The 23,295-nt window shown below is 45.6% G+C and overlaps 1 protein-coding gene across 2 annotated transcripts in view; it reads left to right on the top strand.

The window, feature by feature from the left end:
• The window catches only part of LOC132406485 (choline transporter-like protein 2), a 128,212-nt gene that overhangs the window by 16,515 nt on the left and 88,402 nt on the right, over positions 1-23,295 (top strand). Inside the window, exon 1 of one of the 2 annotated variants that reach the window (XM_059992223.1) lies at positions 21,432-21,533. The exons of the other annotated variant lie outside the window; for it this stretch is intronic. Coding sequence (XP_059848206.1) covers positions 21,500-21,533 — 34 coding nt within the window. The 5' untranslated portion in view covers positions 21,432-21,499. Of the gene's footprint in view, positions 1-21,431; positions 21,534-23,295 lie in introns of those variants that run through there. 2 annotated transcript variants of the gene reach the window in all.

The raw sequence follows: 23,295 nt of genomic DNA, 5'->3' as shown, positions 1-23,295 counted from the left end.
CAATCTCCCACAGTTATACTGCATCAACTTCGATACTTCTGAGTAGCGGGCAGCAGCATGCTCTGCAGGCATGTCAGCTCCTCTGTACCCAAACATCCTGGCTGTCTCCTTCAGCATCATGGCCAGCCCTTTGACACCTTGGCTGCCTCTCTCTCCAACCCATTGACACTCCAGCAGGCTCTGCCAACACCAGTCCAGCAACTTCGATCAACAAGCAGCTCACTGATGGAGTAGCCCTGCAGTACCCGAAGTTCTTGAAGTAGAATTATTGTTTCATGGATCTTATCAGGTTTCTGAATTTCTTTGATGAAGTGCTCCAACATACTGAATTGAATTGAATTGACTTCATTTCTTACATCCTTCACATACAAGAGGAGTAAAAATCTTTACATTATATATCCATCTAAATGTGCAATCAGAGTAATTTATAATAAATAGAACAGTTAGTGTAATATAGAGTACACTCAAGTCAGCGTGAGTCCATCAGTCTGATGGCTTGGTGGAAGAAGCTGTCCCGCAGCCTGTTAGTCCTGGCTTTTATGCTGCAATACCATTTCCCAGATGGTAGCATCTGGAATAGATTGTGATTGGGATGGCTTAGGTCCCCAATGATCTTACAGGCCCTTTTTACACACCTGTCCTTGTAAATGCCTTGAATCATGGAAAGCTCACAACTACAGATGCGCTGGGCTATCTGCACCACTATCTGCAGAGTCCAGCGATTAAAGGAGGTACAGTTCCCATGCTATGTAGTGATGCAGTCAGTCAGGATGCTCTCAATTGTGCCCCTGTGGAAAGTTCTTGGGAGTTGGGGGCCCATACCAAACTTCCTCAACCATCTGAGGTGTCAGAGGTGCTTCTGTCCTTGTTCACCACACAGCTGGTGTGTACAGACCACACAAGGTCCTTAGTGCTGTGCATGCCAAGGAACTTGAAGCTGTTTGCCCTCGCAGTCCCAAATCCATTGATGTCAATAGGGGTTAGCCCAATTCCATTTCTTTTTGTAATCCACAACCAGCTCCTTTGTTTTTGCGACATTGAGGGAGAGGTTTTATTGACACCACTGTGTCAGAGAGGTGACTTCTTCCCTGTAGGCCACCTCGTTGTTGTTTGAGATAAGCCCAATCAATGTAGTGCCATCGGCAAATTTAATTAGCAGATTGAATCTGTGGTTGGCGATACAGTCATGGGTATACAGGGGGTGAGGGAGGGGACTCAGTACGCAGCCCTGAGGGGCTCCTGTATTGAGAGTCAGAGGGAGCCCACTTTTGCAATCTGCTGGCGATCTGACAGGAAATGCAGGATCCAGCTGTACAAAGCAGGTCAAGGCTGAGGTCCCTGAGCTTCTTGTTGAGTCTGGATGGAACTGTGGTATTGAATGCTAAATTGTAGTCCAAAAACAACATTCTCACAAAAGCATCCTTCTTCTCCAGATGTGTAAGGGTGGTATGTAGAGCATTGGCTATTGTATCACATGTTGATCGGTTGTGTTGGTAGGTGAATTGTGGGGGAACCAGTTTGGGTGGTAGTAAGCTGCAGATGTAACCCTTGACCAGCCTCTCAGCACATTTGCTTATTATTAAAGTGAGTGTGACAGGACGCCAGTAGTTCAGGCATGTTATCTTGGTCTTTTTTGGTACAGGGACAATAGTAGATAATTTGAAGCAGGAGGACACTCTACACTGGGAGAGGGAGAGATTAAAAATGTCTGTAAACACACCTGCCAGTTGTGCTGCGCACGTCCTAGGTACTGTATTCACCCTGGTTTGTCATCCAGTCCCGCAAGCTTGCGACTGTCCACTCATTGGAAACATCTACATACCCCAGCCTCAGAGGTGACAGGTTGCAGGTTGTTATGGTGGCTTTCCTTGGAGGCTCAGAGTTAGTGACATCGAAACTAATGTAAAAGTGATTGAGCTCATCTGGGAAAGAGGCCATGATATTGGCAGTACCACAACGTTTGGCTTTGAAGTCTGCTTTGGTATGCCGGTCTCGCCAAAAGTCATGTGTGCTATTCTTTGTGAATCTTGACTTGATTTTCTCCCTATATTGTTGTTTTGCAGCCTTGATAGCCTTGCGCAGATCATAGCTGGCTTTTTTTGAGCTCCAGTTGATCGCCAGTGATGTAAGCTCTTATCGTCATGTAGTAAGTGCTGCTCGCACAGAGCTATTGATTCAGGGTTTCTGGTTCGAGAAGACCCTGACTGACTTCTGGGGGACAACATTGTTGATGCACTTCTGGATGAAGCACATGATTCCATCAGTGAACTTGGAGACATCCTCTTCATGGAAGACATTCCAGCTGACGTCATCGAAGCAGTCCTGTAGCATGGAGGCCAACTGTTTGGTTTGGACGGTTTAACTATGGATGCCTCTTAGAACCATAGAACATTACAGCACAGAAACAAGCCTTTTGGCTATTCTTAGCTGTGCCGAACCATTTTTCTGCCTATTCCCACTGACATGCACCTGGACCATATCCCTCCATACACCTCTCATCTGTGTGCTCGTCCAAGTTTTTCTTAAGTGTTAAAAGTGACCCTGCATTTGCCATTTCATCTGGCAGCTCATTCCACACTCCCACCACTCTCTGTGTGAAGAAGCCCCCCCCCCCATGTTCCCTTTAAACTTTTCCCCCTTCACCCTTAACCTATGCCCTCTTTTTTTTATCCCCTAACCTCAGTGGAAAAAGCCTGTTTGCATTCACTCTATCTATACCCTTCATAATTTTATATACCTCTATCAAATCTCCCCTCATTCTTCTACGCTCCAGGGAATAAAGCCCTAACCTATTCAACCTTTCTCTGTAACTCAGTTTCTCAAGTCCTGGCAACATCCTTGTAAACGTCTGCGCTCTTTCAAGCTTATTCATATCCTTCCTGTAATTTGGTGACCAAAACTGCACACAATACTCCAAATTCGGCCTCACCAATGCCTTATACAATCTCACCATAACATTCCAACTCTTATACAGGCAGTCCCCAGGTTACGAACAAGTTCAGTTCCTGAGTCTGTCATTAAGTCGGATTTGTATGTAAGTCGGAACAAGTACATCCGGTATTATTTAGTGTCAGTTAGTCAAATGTTTGTCTTAATATATAGTATATATTTTACCCTTCTATGCATACAAAACACTTAAGAAATGTATGTATTCCAGTAATTAAACCACTGTGTTGCTTAATAATAATCATAGCTTTCATCGGGGCAGGGCCTTTCACATGCTCCATTATTCTCACTTTATCCTTTAAAATTGTTTCAATCGTTGTCTGACTGTAGCCTAACGCTTTTCCAATGACTGATGACGTTTCACTTCTTTCCAAACACTATTATTTCCACTTTATTTTCAATCGCGATTGCTTCCCGTCAATGGAACTGAAATACTGCGGGCGGCGGTTCCCGACCTCCGCCGGGTCCTAAGGACCACCGTTCTGAGACAGGTTAAATGGGACAAGTCAGGGCTGTGCTGGGTTTGGGTATTTGATCCGTCACAATATTCTGCATGGGAATTTAAACTGGAGGTGGCAGTTTTTTTTTACGAAGTTTGGGTTGTGAGCTCAACATCAACCCGGCACGGATGGTACGGGAGTCACTGGATCGACATCAACCCGGCGCGCTCAGGAGCAGCCTGTCATTGGATCGAACTCGGGAACCTCTGTTCTCAAATCTTGAACCTGGCGCTGATCTCACTTTGCCACCAGCTGACCAGAACAGGGGCACCACTCACAGGCCTCCACTCAGAGAAACAATCCTCCACTACCACTCTCAGCCTTCTCTTGTTTCAGGCTTTATTGAGAAAAGACCCAGCCTTATTGGAAGCAAGTAAAAAGTAGCTAGATAACTCGGTAGGTCAGGCAGCAGCTCTGGAGGAAAACGGATTGTTGAAGTTTCAAGTTGAGACCCTTTATCTGGAGTGATGCATCTTATATGTGCAACTTTAGTGAATCTGTCACGAAGTATAATAGGGATGAATAGTTTGCATTTGGCTAAACAAATTTCTCAAGATGTTCTTCCAATATAGAGATATTTGAACAATGTTGGACCCCTCCATTGATCTTGTGTAGAAATTTCAGTCAATTTTTGGTTCATCAAGAGTTGGGCATTTCTTCTCAAGGCATATGGCAGTATGCCTGCTGGCCCCTTCACTTTAATGTCTGCTCAGGAAAGTAGCTGGCAGTTCCCACCCCTCACCAACATCTCACTGAGGTTCAGGGGCTAGATAAATGTTTGCACAGGGCATTAGATTTCCGATTGTTTGAATGATTTCAGGTAATTTTACAGTTGAACTGTATTTATGGTACACTGAAGCTCCAGTATGTATACAAAAAAAGGATTTTTGAAGGTGCTAGCTGTGAAGGAATGGCAAATTGACTAATGCAAAGTACTATTATAGAATTGGAAGCAGATCTGTTAAAGTTGGAAATTAAATTAATTATTAATCTTGGTCAAAATTATTTCACCGGTAAAAACTTTAGCGGTAGTGCATGTCAATATTTCACTAGAGGCTATTTGGTCCACTTGGTTGGAAGGATCTATAGAACATATCTCAGGTAACAGTCTTCATGGGATATAGCTGCTGGTGGGCTACTATGAAGGGAGCTGCATTCAGTAATATTGCTTGCCAGCCTTTGAGAAAAGAAAGTTCAGAAACACCGCAATCCAGCATTTAATTTATAAGTTTTTTTTAAGTGGGGTCTGTTTACAATTCGTTTAGCTCGCTGCACATTTTGAATCACAGCTCCCACTTTGGTCAATTTTTTAAATAAGTATGCCTTTATAATTAAGCCTAAATGACTCTTCTGACCAAGCTTGAAAACTATGTTGGACATATTTGCTATGCATGCATTACTTTATGCCTTCATTTAACTGCTGAAGTCAGTGTTACTGCCTAATTATATTAAATCTTTCCATTTGTTGATTAAATCTGAGATGGGCATCTTTTTACTATCATAATAAATCTGTTGTGAACATCTGAGAACACTGCATAAAATGGCACTCTATTACAATGAGATCATGTCCATTGTAAAGTGCTCACTGCTGCCAGGTTGATACAGAATTACGTGCTTCGGTCTTTTTCTTTGTGGATCCCCTCCTACCATATTATTTTTACAGGGGACACGTTACATAGCATACAGTGACTGTTATCACCTTTCACAGTGCCATTTTGAGACTCAAATTGGTTGAATAACTAGAATGTTTTCCTCATAAGCAAGGAAGTCCAGAATCAGCAGGTATAGGTTTAGTATGACTATTGGAGGGGATTTGAGGAGGGAAAAATTGCAGATTGTTGTTGCAATCTGGAACGCACTTCCCGAGAAGATGGAGACAGGTGGTCTTACTATACACTTGAATGCCAAGGCAATTGGACTGAGTGCTGGTCAATGGGATTAACACAGATGTGTATGATAGTCAGCAAGGATATTCTGTTTGATATGCCTCTATGACTAAGGCATATCCTCAGGGCATTTTAGTGTGGAAACATTAAAAACTTAGGATCGTTCGTAACTTGGATTCACGCACTTTGGCCCTTGCTTTGCATTTAATTATCACCAAGGAGTGTTGTGTAATGGAATTATTAATTATTTCTTTTGACACAAGTTCACAAATTAATCTGTCAGTATTGAAGAATGTAATCTAATAACTGAGCTCACGTAGCTTCTAAAAAGAAACGTAATGGTGACAGGTTCAGCATTTTTAATGGGGGGGAGGGGTGTGTGTGTGTGTTGCTCTTTGGTCTTTCCAATTGGTATTCTTATTTTAATCATCTTCAGAATCTGTTTCAGGCACTAGTAAAATTCATAAAGAAGGGAAATGCTGTTGGATGGTAACACAAGTTTCATTCAGCAACAGCCAATACACATAATGGTACTTTGTGCTGAGCTAACTAATCTAACTAATATTTTGGTAAGTAACATTTGGAGCATAGGTCATGCAAATGAATTCCTCTAATAATTTTTACTGTTCCTCTTGAGCAGTGCATATGGACCTGTGGTAGCAGCTGAAATGACTTTGGTTTCAAGTTTTAAACCCCCACTTCCACATGGAACTGTGTTACAGAGAACAGGCATGGAATCTGTTGAGTCAAATCCTAAACTTGACAAATGTTTATCAGGCCATCTTTTGCAGGAAGCTGCATGCTTCGTGAGAAATTACAAAGGTGACGCAACAGAGTTGTTTGATTGTTCTGAGAAGCTTTCACTTTTGATCATCATTAAGCATCTTTCTGGTTCATGGGTGATATTTCTGTGCTGTAGTAATGTTGGAGGAGAAATCGTACTTAAATAAATATTTCTCGTGGTATCTCTCAATGTACTAGTTACAGCCAGGTTTGGTAGAACCAAATCTAGCATTTAGTTTTGGATACTTTTTAAAAATCCAAATGGTTTCAGTGTGGAAGTGCCGTTTTGAGAGCTCCAGCGAAGTATCACCCAGTCTTCAGTAGTTCAGGTTGTGAATAGCTTTGTGGTAGCTAAACTAAAGGCTGCTCTCTCCAACAAAATGGAGTCCCACTGCTTCCCTTTATTATTCAAAGGCTTAAAGTTGACAGGGCCCCACTATCAATATGGGGAGATCGCCCACTGACATTGTGATTTCTATATCATTGATCATCCTGCTTCTCATGTTCAGATGGGGGAGCCACCTTTAGCACAGGACTGGATTGAGATGGTCAATTGAATAAGGCCAGCCCCTTCTTACCTTTCTCCTCATCTCAAAATGTTGACTCTTTAATTCCTTTCCATAGATGCTGCCTGACCTGTGTTCCTCCTGTATTTTGTGTGTGTGTAGGTCTGGATTTCCAGCATCTGCAGAATCTCTTGTGTTTAGATTCTGTATACAGTTACTCTGCTACTGCCACAAAAAGAGTTTCTTTAAGGTTTAATGCTTTCCCTGGTGATCAGCCCAGCATAATTCCAGCAGTTCAGTGTATTTTCATGTAGTTTCCAACAATGTAGTGATTTTAACATTTTTGGTCAGTTAGGCAATTTGCGCGCAGAATCCAATTGGATATTAACACTTCACCGTTCAATAATAAAAAAGGTAAAATTCAATTTCTGGACAAAAATAAAAAATGTTAGAGGAGTTCAGCAGGCCAGATAGCATCTGTGGAGGGAAATGAAGAGTCTTGGCCTGAAAAGTTGACTGTTCATTTTCTACCATGCTGTCCATTCTATCATGTTTATCCATTGTTTTACATCCATTATACCTACAGATTTCCTATATCTGCAGTCTCTCTCATGTCTTTGTTTCTGGAAAAATGTTCTAGGTTTTGATCTAATTCAGATTTGCTGGCTTAAAGATTGTTATCCTGTGCTTGCTGTACAGAATTGAGAGCAACCTGCTATTCATGCTGGAGTTCAGAATCTTTGAATCCTAGCATTTATATAATAGTCATGCTGCTAGACCTGGAGGCTGTTAATTTGATCAGGAATCAGTGATAATCATTCTTGGAAATTTTTTGGCAAGGGGCTATTTCTCCATTTCCAAAGCTAATGAGTGGTAGGAGTCAGCACTTAGAGCAAACAAACATCTGGAGGAACTCATTGGGTCGAACTGTATCTGTCAAGGCAAAGGCATTGTTGACATTTTGGCTAGTAGCTGTCTTGTACCAAAAATTCTGTTCCCTGTGATAAATGTCAGTGTGATATCGAGAGTGCATATTGGGAGCTATTCCAGCCCTTCCCATGACTAATAAGAAGTTTCCGGCTTTGGTCTTTGCTGGAACCTTTGATTGCATTATGAATGCAATTAAATGATCCATCAGGAGTAATTCAAGATTGTTTACTGTCATTTTCAGCACACCAGTGTAAAGGAGAAGGAAACAATTCTTATTCTGGATCCAATGCAACACAAAAAACACCACAAGATAAAGAACGCTATAATAATAAAAAATACAATAAGTATATTTAGACATTAAGAAAGAGGATGTGCTGGAGCTTTTGGAAAGCATCAAGTTGGGTAAGTTATCAGGACCGGATGAGATATGCCCCAGGATACTGTGGGAGGTGAGAGAGGAGATTGCTGAGCCTCTGGCAATGATCTTTGCATCATCAATGGAGACGGACAGGAGAGGTTCCGGAGGATTGGAGGGTTGCGAATGTTGTTCCTTTATTCAAGAAAGGGAGTAGAGATAGCCCAGGAAATTATAGACCAGTGAGTCTTACTTCAGTTGATGGAGAAGCTCCTGAGAGGCAGGATTTATGAACATTTGGAGAAACATCATAGGATTAGGAATAGTAAGCATGGCTTTGTCAAAGGCAGGTTGTGTCTTACGAACCTGATTAAATTTTTTGAGGATGTGACTTAAACACATTGATGAAGGTAGAGCAGTAGATGTAGTGTATATGGATTTCAGCAAGGTACCCCACGCAAAGCTTATTGAGAAAGTAAGGAGGCATGGGATCCAAGGGGACCTTGCTCTGTGGATCCAGAATTGGCTTGCCCACAGAGGCAGAGGGTGATTGTAGATGGGTTATATTCGGCATGGAGGTTGGTGACCAATGCTATGCCTCAGGGATCTGTTCTGGGACCACTTGTCTTTGTGAATTTTATAAATGACCTGGATGAGGAAGTGGAGGGATAGGTTAGTAAATCTGCTGATGGCACCAAGGTTGGAGGTGTTGTGGATAGTGTGGAGGCTGTCGGAGGTTACAGCGGGCATCGATAGGATGCAAAACTGGGCTGAGAAGTGGCAGATGGAGTTCAATCCAGATCAGTGTGAAGTGGTTCATTTTGGTAGGTTAAATATGATGGCAGAATATAGTATTAGTGTTAAGACTCTTGGCAGTGTGGAGGTTCAGAAGGATCTTGGGGTCCAAGCCCTTAGGGCACTCAAAGCTGCTGCGTAGATTGACTGCGTGGTTGAGAAGGCATACGGTGCATTGGCATTCATCAACCATGGGATTGAGTTCAAGAGCTGAGAGGTAATATTGCAGCTATATAGGACCCTGGTCAGACCTCATTTGGAGTACTGTGCTCAGTTCTGGTCACCTCACTACATGAAGGATGTGGAAACTATAGAAAGGGTGCAGAGGAGATTTACAAGGATGTTACCTGGATTGGGGAGCATGGTGAACTCGGCCTTTTCTCCTTGGAGTGACAGAGGATGAGAGGTGACCTGATTGAGGTGTAGAAGATGATGAGAGTCATTGATTGTGTAGATAGTCTGAGGCTTTTTCTTAAGGCTGAAATGGCTAACACGAGAGGGCACAGTTTTAAGGTGCTTGGAAATTGGTACAGAGGGGATGTCAGGGGTAAGTTTTTCACACAGAGAATGGTGAGTGTGTGGAATGGGCTGCCGACAATGGTGATGGAGGTGAATACGATAGGGTCTTTTAAGGGACTCCTGGATAGGTACATGGAGCTTGGTAAAATAGAAGGCTATTGGTAACCCTGGGTTATTTCTAAAGTAAGTACATGTTTGGCACAGCATTGTGGGCTGAAGGGCCTGTATTGTGCAGTAGGTTTTCTATGTTTCTCTATGCAAGATAGATTACATATTGATTGTTTTTCCATTAAGTGACACCAGGAACAGGAGTGTCTGTACATGTGACTGACAGGAAATGATAAAGTAGTGGTGGCTTGGGTTAGTGAGCGGGGGTGTTGATCATTTTTATGGTTTGGAGAAAATAATTGTTTTTGAGTCTTGTGATCCTGGTGTGGGTGCTATGTAGCCTCCTCCCTTATGGGAGTGGAAAAACAGTCCATGAGCAGGGTGAGTAGGATCCTTCATGATGTTACTGGCCCTTTTCCAGCACCTTTCTGTATATAGAGTAGTGCAGGAAAGTTTGTGAACCCTTTAGAATTTACTCTATTTCTGCAAAAATATGACCTAAATATGCTCAGATCTTCACATGATTCCTAAAACTAGATAAAGAGAACTCAATTAAATAAATAACACAAAAACATTATACTTGTTCATTTATTTATTGAGAAAAATGATTCCATATTACATGTCTTTGTTGGAAAAAGTATGTCAATCTTTGCTTTCGGAAACTGCTGTAGCCTCCTTGTTCAATAACTTCAACCCAATGTTTCTGGTAACTGTTGAGCAGTTCTGCACATTCTCTTGAAGGAATTTAATGCTATTCTTCCTTACAAAACTGTTTTAACTCTGGGCTGTTGGTGGGCTTCCTTGCATGAACTACTTGGGTTCAGGTCCTTTCACAACTTTTCCTTTGACTCGACCATTCCAAAACATGAAATTTCATCTGCTTTAACCATTCTTTGGTAGACTGACATGTGTTTAGGGCCGTTGTCCTGCTGCATGATCCACTTTGTCTTGAGCTTCAGTTCACGGATGGATACCCTGACGTTTTCCTGTAGAATTTGCTGCTATAGTTCAGAATTTATAGTTCCATCAATGATGGCAAGCTGTCCTGGACCTGAGGCTGCAAAGAAGGTCCAAACTATGACACTGCCACGACCATATTTCACAGATGGGATGGAGTTATCATGCTAGAATGCAGTGTTTGCTTTTCGCCAAACATAATGCTTCTTATTTAAGCCAAAAAGTTTTATTTTGGACTCATCTGTCCACAGAGCATTCTTCCAGTAGCCTTCTGGCTTATCCATGTGGTCTTTAACAAACTCTAGATGGGCTGCGATGTTCTTCTTGGAGAGTAGTAGCTTTCTCCTTGCAATTCTGCCATGCCATACCATTGTGTTCAGTGTTTACCTGATGGTAGACTCGTGAACACTGACATTAGCCAATGCAAGAGAGGCCTGTAGCTCCTTAGGTGTTACCCTGAGGTTCTTTGTGACCTAGAATATTACACACCTTGCTGTTGGAGTGTTTTTTGTTGGTCGACCACTCCTGGTGAGACTAACAACCATGTTGAATTTCCTCCACTTGTACACCATCTGCCTGACAGTGGGTTGGTGGAGGCCAAACTCTTTAGATTTTGTATCCTTTTCTGGCCTGGTGAGCATCAACAACTTTTTTTCTGACATCCTTAGCAATCTCCTTTAATCGAAGAATGGTGCACTTCCAAGAACCTGTGTGGTGAAGATCCGACTTCGATAGTGAAGACCCAGCTTTATGTTCTTTAAATGGGGCAGGGTCTCTCACTTTCACACTGATTGTCATCCCATTGATTGAAGAACTTGATTCTAATTTCCCTTTAAATGAACTGATAATTCCGGCTTATCGATCGATTTGTATTCGTTTCTGTGGAACCGGATGGGCCCCGACCTGCTGGAAGTGTACAACGCTACGCTCCTGGCAGGCAGCATGTCAGAATCTATGAGGAAGGGCATCATCACCCTCATCTACAAGCAGAAGGGGGAAAGGGAAGACATTAGAAATTGGAGGCCCATCTCACTCCTGAATGTGGACTAATAGATCCTGTCCAAGGCTATCGCCTTCAGGGTCAAGTCTGCACTGGAGCGGGTGGTCCATTCGGACCAAACCTGTGCTGTACCAGGCAGGAAGATCTCAGACAGCCTTGCGCTGCTGAGGTACACCATCGCCTGCATGCAGGACAGGGGGGTGGACGCCTGCCTGGTCAGCTTGGACCAGGAGAAAGCCTTCGACAGGATATCGCACACGTACATGGCGGATGTACTCTCCAAAATGGGATTTGGGGAGGGAATCCAGAATTGGATCAAGCTGCTCTACACAGACATCTGTAATGCAGTCCAGGTCAACGGGTGGGAAACAGACAGTTTCCCCGGCAGGGCTGCCCTCTCTCCCCGTCATGTTCGTGTGCTGCATAGAACCCTTTGCCGAAGCCATCAGGAAGGATGAGGGCATAAGAGGGGTGACGCTGCCAGGCAGTGGAGGGACCCTAGTCAAAACCTCCCTGTACATGAAGGACGTCACCGTCTTCTGCTCTGATCTGTGGTCAGTTCGCGGTTGATCAGCATCTGCGAACAGTTCGAGCAGGTGTCAGGGGCCAGGGTCAACTGCATGAAGAGTGAAGCCATGCTCTTCGGCAACTGGCCTGATCAATCCAGCGTCCCTTTCACCATCAGGTCAGATCACGTGAAGGTGTTGGGGATCTGGTTCGGAGGGGCCGAGGTGTGCAACAAGAACTGGCAGGAGCGGACTGCCAAGGTCAAAAAGAAACTGGGACTGTGGGGAGGGTACTCCCTATCGATAGTGGGCAAGAACCTGGTCATCAGGTGTGAGGTGCTCTCAGGACTGCTGTACTTGGCGCAGGTGTGGTCAATCCCCCACTCCTTCAGCTCGGAAATCACCCGAGCCGTCTTCAGATTCGTCTGGAGATCCAAGATGGAGTGGGTCAGTCGGACCACCATGCACAAGTCCCTGGACAACGGGGGCAAAAACGTTCCTAATGTCGCCCTCACCCTGATGTGTGTGGCTGCATCAGGTTGTGTGTGGATCCCAGATATGAGGGCACCAAGTACCGCTACGTGCCCAGGTTCTATCGGTCGCCCTGCCTGCGAAGGATGGGTCTGGCCCCTTTACCGCACAACACCCCTGTCAGCTGGTCGTTGCTGCCATACATGTCCTACTTAGAGAAGTTCTTTCAGGTCAATGCCTTTGACCACAGGGCCATCAGGCAGTGGTCAGCATGTAAGGTCCTGCAGGCACTGCAGGGGAAGGACATGATGGACACGGTGGGGTGGTTCCCTGAGCAGACCGTCCAGTTCATCTGGCAAAATTCCTAATTGCCAGACCTAACCAACAGGCACCAAGACCTCACCTGGCTGGCGGTGAGAGGGGCCCACCCAGTCCGATCCCTCCTGTACACCTGGAACGTCGCCTTCACACCCCTCTGCCCATGGGAGGACTGCAGTGAGAAAGAGTCAGTGACCCTCCTTTTTGCACACTGTGGGTTCGCAGAGAATGTGTGGAGGAGGATGGAAGGGAGTGTCGAGGTTCATCCCCAGCAGCTGAGTAACAGAGGACTCTCTGATCTACAGGCTGTTCCTGGGGACGCACACGGAGACCAACATCCAGTGCTGTTGGCAGATCACAAGATTACGATCAACTCAGCCAAAAGACGCTCTTTGGTTGGCCTGAAACTTGATGGTCTACCAGCACATGGAGATGTCCGTGGGGGAATGATACCAACTGGCACATTCTCAGCTGCAGGAGTACGTGCTGAGTGATGCACTCAGACTTGGTGCAGCCACCGCAAGGGCCCGGTGGGGAAGGACCACAGTCTAGAGTTCTTCTCCCGCGGGAGTAGAGGGATGCGGGGGCAGGGTGTATACCCCTGAACAAGTGTATGTAAATATGAAGTGACAGAGTGTCACCTGGGTGGCAAAAGTGTGGGAATGTAAAGACTGTAATGGAAACATTTGTAAAGGACTGAGAGCCATCGAACGGTTTATTGTACATAATTTTATTTTTGAATAAAGTATATTTTTTTTTAAAAAAAAGATAATCCTAGAGGTTCACATACTTCTTCCAACACATAACATGTAATATTGAATCATTTTTCTCTATAAATAAATGAACAAATTTAATGTTGTTTATTTAATTGGACCTCTATCTAGTTTTAGGACTTGTGTGAGGATCTGATCACAATTTAGGTCATATTTATGCAGAAATGGAGAAAATTCTAAGGGGTTCACAGACTTCCTAGCACCACTGTATGCATTTGATTGTGGTAGGCTGGTGCCGGTGATGTGTTAGGCCTTTTGACTACCTATTGTAGAACCTTACTGTCCACTGCAGTGCAGTTTCCTTACTAGCAGTAATGCAGCTTGTTAGGATGCTCTCTACTGTGCATCTGTAAAATGCCTTGAGTACAGATATGCATCGTCCAGCTCTCTTCACCCTTCTCAGAGAGTGGAGGCATTGGTGAGCTGTCCTGGTTCTGTATAATGTGTCCTAGGACCATGAGAGGTGGTTGAGATGTGCACTGTCAAGAGTTTGAAACTGCTCGCACTCCACACGTAAAGAGGGGTGAATCTTGTCATTTTTTAAAAAATCCCTGATTGATCAAAATGTCCATGACATCTTCAGCAGTCCTGAAGGCAAGATGGCTTTTACATCTGGATCATTGGGATATCTTTCTAGGTAGTCAGGACCTGTACAAGAAGTTCTGGTTGCACCTAAATTGGAGGGTACCAATATCCTTTCAGGCAGGTATGCTAACACATCTTGGGAATGTTTTAACATTTGTGGTTGGGGAGTGGAACTACAGCAGGTGGAATGATTGAGGAAAAATAGATGATAAGTCAGGTAAGTCTAATAATAGAAACAGACCAGGTCAGGATAATGAACTCAGCAGGAATAGTAGTCAGTGCATTTATTTTAATGCAAGGAGTATAACAAGTAACACATACAGACTTTCTGAGTTAATACTTGGAACTATGATATTGTAGCCACTACAGAAACTTAACTGAGAGAAGGGCAAGACTAGAAGCACAACAATCTGGGTAAAGCATCAGGTGTGAGAGAGGGATGCAGACGAGATGATTGATTTGGGAGAAAGGCACTGCTGTACTAACTGGACATCTTGAAGGACTCATCCGATGAGGTTATATGAGTAGAACTCTGGAATAAGTAAAGTCCAGTCACAGTGATGGGGCCTCCGTATAGCCAATGAGAGGCAGAGGAAAGATCTCTTAACTTTCCAGATATGTAAAAAGACCATAAGTGATAAAGGTCAGGATTATTGTAGTAGTATGGCGACCCACTTACTAGCGCACTCGAACCGGCTCACAAATAGCCAGCGCGCCGGCACAAAGGCCAGGTCCACAACAAGGGAAAAAGCCTGCGGGGGTTTGTGAGCACGTGTTCCTTACAGCATCCGCGCCCAGGGAGGGCGGGATGAGGGAGGCTTTAAAGCAAGGCTGTGAAGTTAGAATAAAATCATCTTTAATTGCAGTTTACTGACTCCGTGTCGTTATTTTAGCGCTGCGTGTAGCATACCACTACAATTGGTGACCCCAACGGTCCAAACGATTTTTGGACCGGAGATGACCGACGCCGCATCTGTTCATGCGGTTTCGTTGAAACTGCCAAGCTTCTGGATGCTGCGACCTCACCTATGGTTCCAGCAAGTAGAAGCCCAATTCCACGTTCGGCAGATAACCTCAGAGGATACACGTTACTACTACATGGTGAGCTCCCTCGACCAGGACACAGCGGCCCAGGTTGCGGAGTTCGTACAGTCTCCCCCAGCGGACGGCAAGTACACGGAATTCAAAGCCCTGCTCCTAAAGACTTTTGGACTCTCACGGCGCGAGCGAGCTGCCCGTTTACTGCACCTGGATGGTTTGGGAGACAGACCTCCATCGGCTTTAATGCCTCATGTTTGAGCAGGCATTCCTGGAGCAGCTGCTCGAGGACATATGCCTGCTGTTGTCCGTCGCGGATTTCAGCGACCCCCAGAAGGTGGCGGCCCGGGCGGACTTGCTATGGAATGCCAAGAAGGTGAGTGGGGTGTCCATAGCACAGATCACCAGGCTACGCTCCCAGCAGCAAACCAGTCCGGGCCTGACCCCAGAGGCAGGGTTGGGGAGCCCAACAAACAATGGTGTTTCTACCACCAGCAGTAGGGTGCAGAAGCCCGCCGTTGTCGCCCGCCCTGCCAGTTCCCGGGAAACGCCAGGGCCAGCTGCCGCTGATGGCTATGGTGGCTGGCCATCGGGATAGCCTCCTGTATGTGTGGGACCAGCGGTCAGGACTCCGTTTTTTGGTCGACACCGGTGCCGAGATCAACGTCTTACCTCCGACGAGTTACAACACCCGCAACAGGGCACCGGGTCCCCCCCTGAGGGCCATGAACGGCAGCGCAGTAAGGACCTATGGCACCCGTACAGTGCAGCTACAGTTCGGCTCCAGCCAGTTCACGTGGGACTTCACACTGGCCACCGTAGCCCAACCGCTTCTGGGTGCGGATTTTTTGCAGGCTCACAGCCTACTGGTCGACCTGCCCAGGAAGAGACTGGTCCATGCCGAGACCTTTCAGATGTTCTCCCTGGGTGCAGCCCAGTTGCCAGCCCCTCACCTCGACTCCATCACGCTGTCCGACAACGACTTCACCAGGGTCCTGGCGGATTTCCCATCGGTTCTGGCACCGCAGTTCACGGCAGCCATGCCCCGACATGGCGTACAGCACCACATCCCGACCCAGGGACCACCCCTCCATGCCCGTGCTCGGCGGCTTCCCCCGGACAAGCTCAAACTGGCGAAGGAGGAGTTCAAGAGAATGGAGGAATTGGGGATCATCCGGCGGTCCGACGGCCCATGGGCCTCCCCCCTGTACATGGTGCCCAAAGCGACAGGGGGCTGGAGACTGTGTGGCGACTCCTGCAGGCTGAACGAGGCTACCACATCGGACCGCTACCCTGTGCTGCACATTCAGGACTTTGCAGCAAACCTGCACGGCGCACGGATCTTCTCCAAGGTAGACCTTGTCCGAGGATACCATCAAATCCCGATGCATCCAGACGACGTCCCCAAAACGGCTCTCATTACCCCGTTCGGCCTTTTCGAGTTTCTCTGCATGCCGTTCGGCCTGAAGAATGCTGCACAGACGTTCCAGCGGTTAATGGACACGGTGGGACGCGACCTGGACTTCGCATTCATCTATTTGGATGACATCCTCATAGCCAGCAGCAGTCGTCGGGAGCATCTGTCCCACCTCCGTCAACTCTATGCCCGACTGAGTGAATACGGTCTAACAATCAACCCGACCAAATGCCAGTTTGGGCTCAACACCATTGACTTCCTGGGCCACAGGATTACTAAAGATGGGGCAACCCCTCTGCCCGCTAAGGTAGATGCAGTCCGCCATTTCCCCCGACCCACCACGATCAAAGGCCTTCAGGAATTCGTAGGTACGGTCAGTTTCTACCACTGCTTCCTCCCTTCAGCTGCCCGAATCATGCGCCCCCTGTTCGCCCTGCTGTTGGGTCCAGGGAAGGACATTACCTCGGACGAGGAGTCCGCTGCTGCTTTCATTCAAACGAAGGAAGCCTTGGCGAACGCCGCGATGCTAGTGCACCCCAGAATGGATGTCCCTATCGCCCTCACAGTGGACGCATCTAACACGGCATTGGTGGGGTACTGGAGCAACTCATCGTGGGTCGCCGGCAACCCTTGGCGTTTTTCAGCAAACACCTGCGACCACCCGAGCTCAAATACAGTGCTTTTGATCGGGAACTGTTGGCGCTATACCTGGCAATCTGGCATTTCAGGTACTTCTTAGAAGGTAGGCCCTTCACCGCGTTCACGGACCACAAACCGCTTACCTTTACGTTCACGAAGGTGTCCGATCCCTGGTCGTCCCGCCAGCAGTGCCATCTGTCCTACATCTCTGAATACACAACGGATGTCCAGCACGTCTCGGGTAAGGACAATATCGTGGCAGACACGCTCTCTCACCCTAACATTCATGCCCTTTCCCAAGGGGTAGACTTTGAGGCGCTGGCAGAGGCGCAGCAGGCAGATGAGGAGATCCCGAGTTACAGAACCGCAGTCTCCGGTTTGCAGCTCCAGGACCTCCCCGTAGGCCCAGGTGAGAGGACCCTACTCTGTGACGTGGCCACCGGCCAGCCCCATCCCATCGTCCCGGCACCTTGGCGGCGACGCATTTTCGACTCCATTCATAACTTGGCGCACCCCTCCATCTGGACAACCATCCGGATGGTCTCCAACAGGTTTGTTTGGCACGGACTCCGCAAGCAGGTCAGTGAATGGGCCAGAACATGCATGCACTGCCAGATGGCCAAAGTGCAGTGGCACACCAAAGCTCTTTCGCAGCAGTTCCACCCCACCCGTCAGCGTTTTGACCACATTCATGTAGATATCGTGGGCCCCCTGCCAGTGTCGCGCGGAGCGCGGCACCTCCTGACTATCGTAGACCGGTTCACAAGATGGCCAGAGGCGATCCCGCTCACCAACACCACCTCCAAATCTTGCGCCCGGGCACTGATCGCCACCTGGGTGTCCCGCTTTGGTGTACCGGCCCACGTTACCTCCAACAGAGGTGCCCAGTTCACCTCCAGCCTGTGGTCAGCTATGGCTAGCCTTTTGGGGACTCAGCTGCACCACACCATTGCCTACCAACCCACAGTCGAACGGACTAGTGGAGCATTTCCACCGTCACCTAAAGTCGGCTCTCATGGCCCGCCTGCGAGGAGCTAACTGGGCGGACGAGCTTCCCTGGGTCCTACTCGGCATCCGCACGGCGCCCAAAGATGATCTGCATGCCTCGTTGGCCAAGTTGGTGCACGGCGCACCCCTGGTAGTCCCCGGGGAGTTCATACCAGCCCCAAGGGGGCAAGAGGAAGAACCCGCAGCAGTCCTGGGCAGACTACGCGAGGGGCTCGGTGACCTGGCCCCCATACCCACTTCGCAGCATGGGCAGAGCCCGACCTGCATACCCAAAGACCTGCAGAACTGTAAGTTTGTGTTTGTACGAAGGGGCGGGCATCGGCCACCGCTGCAACGGCCCTACGAAGGGCTGTTTATGGTGCTCAGGAACAACGGGTCCACGTTCATGCTGGACGTTGGGGGGAGAGAGGAGGTTTTCATGGTGGACCGACTCAAACCAGCCCATGTGGACCTGGCGCAACCGGTCGAGTTTCCGGCACTGCGGCGGAGAGGCCGACCTCCCAGACTGGACATTGGGGGGTGTATTGCCGGTTCTGGGGTGGGGGGGGGGGGGGTTATGTGGCGACCCACTTCCTAGCGCGCTCGAACCGGCTCACAAATAGCCAGCGCACCGGCACAAAGGCCAGGTCTGCAACAAAGGGGAAAAGCCTGCGGGGGTTTGTGAGTACGTGTCCCTTACAGCATCCACGCCCGGGGAGGGCGGGATGAGGGAGGCTTTAAAGCAAGGCTGTGAAGTTCGAATAAAATCATCTTTAATTGCAGTTTACCGACTCCATGTCGTTATTTTAGCGCTGCGTGTAGCACATCACTACAGTAGGTCATTTTAATTTTTCCAATAGTGATTATTACTCCCTTAGTGCCAAGGACTTAGATGGAGCAGAATTTGCTAAGAGGGTTTCATGAAACAATTTTTAGATAGTCTGGCTAAAGATGGAAGTCATAATAAACCTTGACTGGGGTAATGACACTGGTCAGTTAAATCAAAACTTCAATTAGGAGCTTTTTAGGAATAGTGATTATAATTTTGTAGGATTTGTTAGCTATAGATAAAGATAAGACTGATTCTTGGGTGGAAATGATAAATTGGGGGAAGGCTAATTACAAGGCCATCATCTCATGCTTAACATCAAAGCCCAAGCCTTGAAAATGGCAATGCTCTTCCAGATAATCCTCCAAAAGAAAATGTACCCATCACCTTCTTCCCATTTCCTGTCTTTCATATCTCAAGTTGGTGATGTCAATGCCAAAGCATCTGAGTCCACAGGCTATAATGGCAGAATGGTCTGCATAAATTGAGTTGTTCACCAGGATCCTGAGCTTCCAGGCCTAGACCCCATTGTAAGGAGTGATGAATGGCCAACTCTATGTAATATCCCTCATTTTAGACATCCAATAGAAGGGAGATACCGTAAAACTTCTACCTTGTAAAGCTCTATAATTTGCGATTAACTGTCATTCTTAACTTGAGACCCAGTATTAGCCCACCCTACTTAATTGTTGTCTGTGGGACAACTTATCCTAACCTCTGCAACACCGCCCACCCCCTGCCCCAGCCACCCCAACCTCCCAACATTGAAAGAATCATCCAAGTGAACCTTCATCATATTTTTTCTATCACAAGAATATCCTTCCTCATGTGAGGAGACCAGATATACATACAGTATTTGAGGTGTGAACTCATAAGTGCCCTATGTAATGTCAATGTTGCCTCTTCACACTTACGAATATAACCTGAAAGTGCAGGAAATACTCAGCAGGCCACATATGTGGGAAAAGAAAGTGTATCAACATTTCAGGTCAAATACCCTTTATCAGAACTGAAAAGGTAATAAAAGAAACTTGTAAATCTGCAGCAACACACACAAAATACTGGAGGAACTCGCCAGGTCAGACAGCGGCAAAGACAATTATGAAAAAGGCTAGAGAGCAAGGCAGGTGGGTCATTCTCAATGCAACATGATTGTAATGGCCATCATTATCCTTGGCTGTCTCCAGAATTGTCTGCAAACCAAATATTACTCACGTTGGGATTCTATTTTGTCCTTGTACGTAGCCACAGGGACTCAGGATTGCTGAACAGAATGTACTGCATCTCTCTCTACTCTTCCAGATGGAATTATTCTTCATGTAGCTCCTTTGATTGCAAAATAACCAGGTAGTGCTCATTTTGAAAATATACTTGGACTTGAAAATATAGAGATCATGGATCTTTTTATATCTGGACAAATGCTTGAGGTCAGTGCCTTTGTTAACATTTTTGTAGACATAACTGACCAACAGGCACCATGAATAATTCTGACTGGTGGTGAGGAAAGTCCTCTGAGTCTTTCCAACATGTTATTGCTCAATGTTTTCCCTAGCTGCCCTATAGGTCAATCCATAGACAAGGTTTATCTTTTAATGGAATGTCTCTTTTAGCTGATGGTGTGGAGAGAAATGGGTTAATATCCACACCTAACAAGTCAACAACTAACATAGACAATGACCTCCGTATGCTTTTTCCTGAGAAGTAGACATCATCTGTGACTGAGAATTGCTAGGAGTGCAAAAGAGATCAACAGAGAAAGATGATCACATAAAGCAAATCCTAATTGCTTTGCAGTGTATTAGAGGCTGCAATCTGTCCTTTGTAATTTGAAAAATAATCTATTTAAATTATCGAAGTATAAAGTCAATTTTTTTTATCATGTGCACAAGTACCATGAGGTACAGTATGAGAAACTTCGCAGCATCACAGATATATAGACACACATGCACAAAATATAAATTTTACGTAAGTTTAAACAAATTATGCATGAAATAATATCACACAGCTGGGGGGGGGGGGCTGCTGCAAAAAGCCAAAAACATGGTTAAGAGGAAGTCCAGGGTAGTGCAATAGGTGGTTCATAGCGTTCCGTTGCTGAGGCAGAGTTATGATTGTGCAGGTAGTTTTAAGAATGTGATGTTTGTGAACAAGTAGCTGTTTTGGAAGCAAGTGATGTGAAACTACCTCATATCAGATAGTAGCAGCAAAGCGAAGGTTTGGCATGGATGTTAGATATCTTAGGCTGTGTCAGAGCTACTTCTTCAGCCCCTTGGATTTAATTTGCAGTACCAGGCCATGATGCATTCAGTCAGGATACTTTCAAAAAAGCATCTATAGAAGTTGGAGAATTTGGTAATATGTTAGGAAGTGCCTTCTATGTGACATATTGAGGTGAGAAATGTCACAATAATATAGATTTGAAATTTTCTTGTGAGAAAGTTTAATGTGTTCTTTTTTTAAAAAAAACTGCCTCCTACTCATTATTTTGGGGGCATTACCCCTCTATTCTACTGTGCCTTTATTTACTGAGTTTCCAGTTAAACTGGTCTGGTCTCTGCTGAATTGTATAGCAGAGAAACGGCATACACGTCATACTAATTACAGGGAGTGCTTCACCTGAGCCTGGTGTGAGGCATTTGCAGTTTAAAAACATGAGCGAAGAAGAAGATTTCTATGGAAAATATGGTAATATTTTATCTTCCTGTAATGTTTGGATCCTGTTGTTTGCTGATACTGAGTGCTTTCTGCTGTTTGGTTGTTTCAGAGCCTGAAGTGCAGATTCTGCAAGAAAGAGACTGGCCTATCTTGGCCTTGTTTCCTGTAGTGGTGAATTCAATGAATGTTACAAGTTTATGTACACAAGGTAGTAGGTGATTTGGTTATATTAATTCAGTATTGCTACAGAAGCAAGCTGGGATTGGAGGTACAATCAAAAATGATTCAGATTTTGTAACTGCATTGAAATTAAAGGTGTACATTGAAACTCATTTATTTATTTAAAATTGCACAGAACCTCCCTAGTTATTGCTGGAGGAAGACTGACATTAATAGTGGCTTCTTGTGGGCTGGGCTGCTTGTTTTGCACTTGTTCTGTACTTGTTGGAGGTGTGTGAATAGTTTTTAAGTTCAGAGTAGGTGACTGATGAATGTGTTGTGTTGTGAGATATGTTAAAGTCTGCAAATCACTGATATATGAGATTTTCAATTTTTTTAACCATTATGGATTTCTTGTTTAATATATTTAATTACCTATAAAGTCTGTTGCACCCATTCACTGTGTAAATATGAATGTGCCATAGCAGATAAGTTGCTGGACTAGAAATTGAGAGACTGCAATAGCAACTGTGAAATACAGTTTTAAACAACCTGTGATCAAAATTGTCAAATTGTTGGAAGAGTCCACATAGTCATAAATATACTTCAGGAAAGACATCTACCTTCCTTGCTCAGTTTGTCCCACCAGTGGAGTTGATTCTGAAATATCCAGACAAGCAGCTCTGTTAGATGATGACCATTGCATTGGGGTGGGGGGAAGAAAAAGAATAAACTAAGAAGGGTCATGGAAAACTGAATTTGGACAGCACAAAATTATTCCCAGCCTAGCAGACTCAATGCCTTTTTGTCAAACATTTACTCAGTGCTGTTTTAATGAGAACTAGTAAACTAGAAAACGTCCTTATGGAACAGTATTTTACAATCAAGCTCCTCTGTCACTCTTCCTGGGTACAGCCTGTTCCAGACAAATCTACCAGAAGAGTGACATGGGCACAAAGGTGGGAGTGAGTCGTCTTCAAAATTGGTTTCAGACTCAGTGAAGTCTCATGTTAACAGGTCAAACATAGCCAAAGAAAGCTTGTATGTAACTTTTTGCTGACTTTGTAGCTCCTTTGTGTATTGTTCCAGATTTCTAGCATCTGCAGTCTTTGCTTCTTCTAAGAAACCTTCTGACTACTCTTACTGCTTTTTCCCCCAGCTGATGATAGGTGCTCATCATTGTTGAGTAACATTTGGAAGTAGCAAGGGCACAAAATGAACTGGGGTTGAGAGACTTGATGTCTGTTACCAAGACCTACCTGTAGTGGCATCACTGATTGGCTGGCTAGGTCCAGAAAGATGATGCTGTCTTATTAGATCAACACAACGAGTAAATTTACTTGATCTTGTTCTCATCAGTCTACCTGTGGACGATGCATTTATCCACAACAATGTGATAGGAGTCACCACTGAGTTGTCCTTGGGTGTACAATCTTGTATTCGTACCAAGGATAGTCGACACTATAGTTAATTGGTTACCACGTGATGTTCCAAAGTTAGCATTCATCAGATGTTATGGACAGTAACAGAAATCTACATTACTGCAGTCTGAATCCTTGTGGCTGGCATAACCTTCATTCTGTCATTACCACAGGTTCAATGAACAGCAAAAGGGCATGTCTGAAAATGAGGC

Source organism: Hypanus sabinus, chromosome 16 (genome assembly GCF_030144855.1).
Source record: "Hypanus sabinus isolate sHypSab1 chromosome 16, sHypSab1.hap1, whole genome shotgun sequence".
NCBI lineage: Eukaryota > Metazoa > Chordata > Chondrichthyes > Myliobatiformes > Dasyatidae > Hypanus > Hypanus sabinus.
This window is presented reverse-complemented; position numbering and strand designations above follow the sequence as displayed.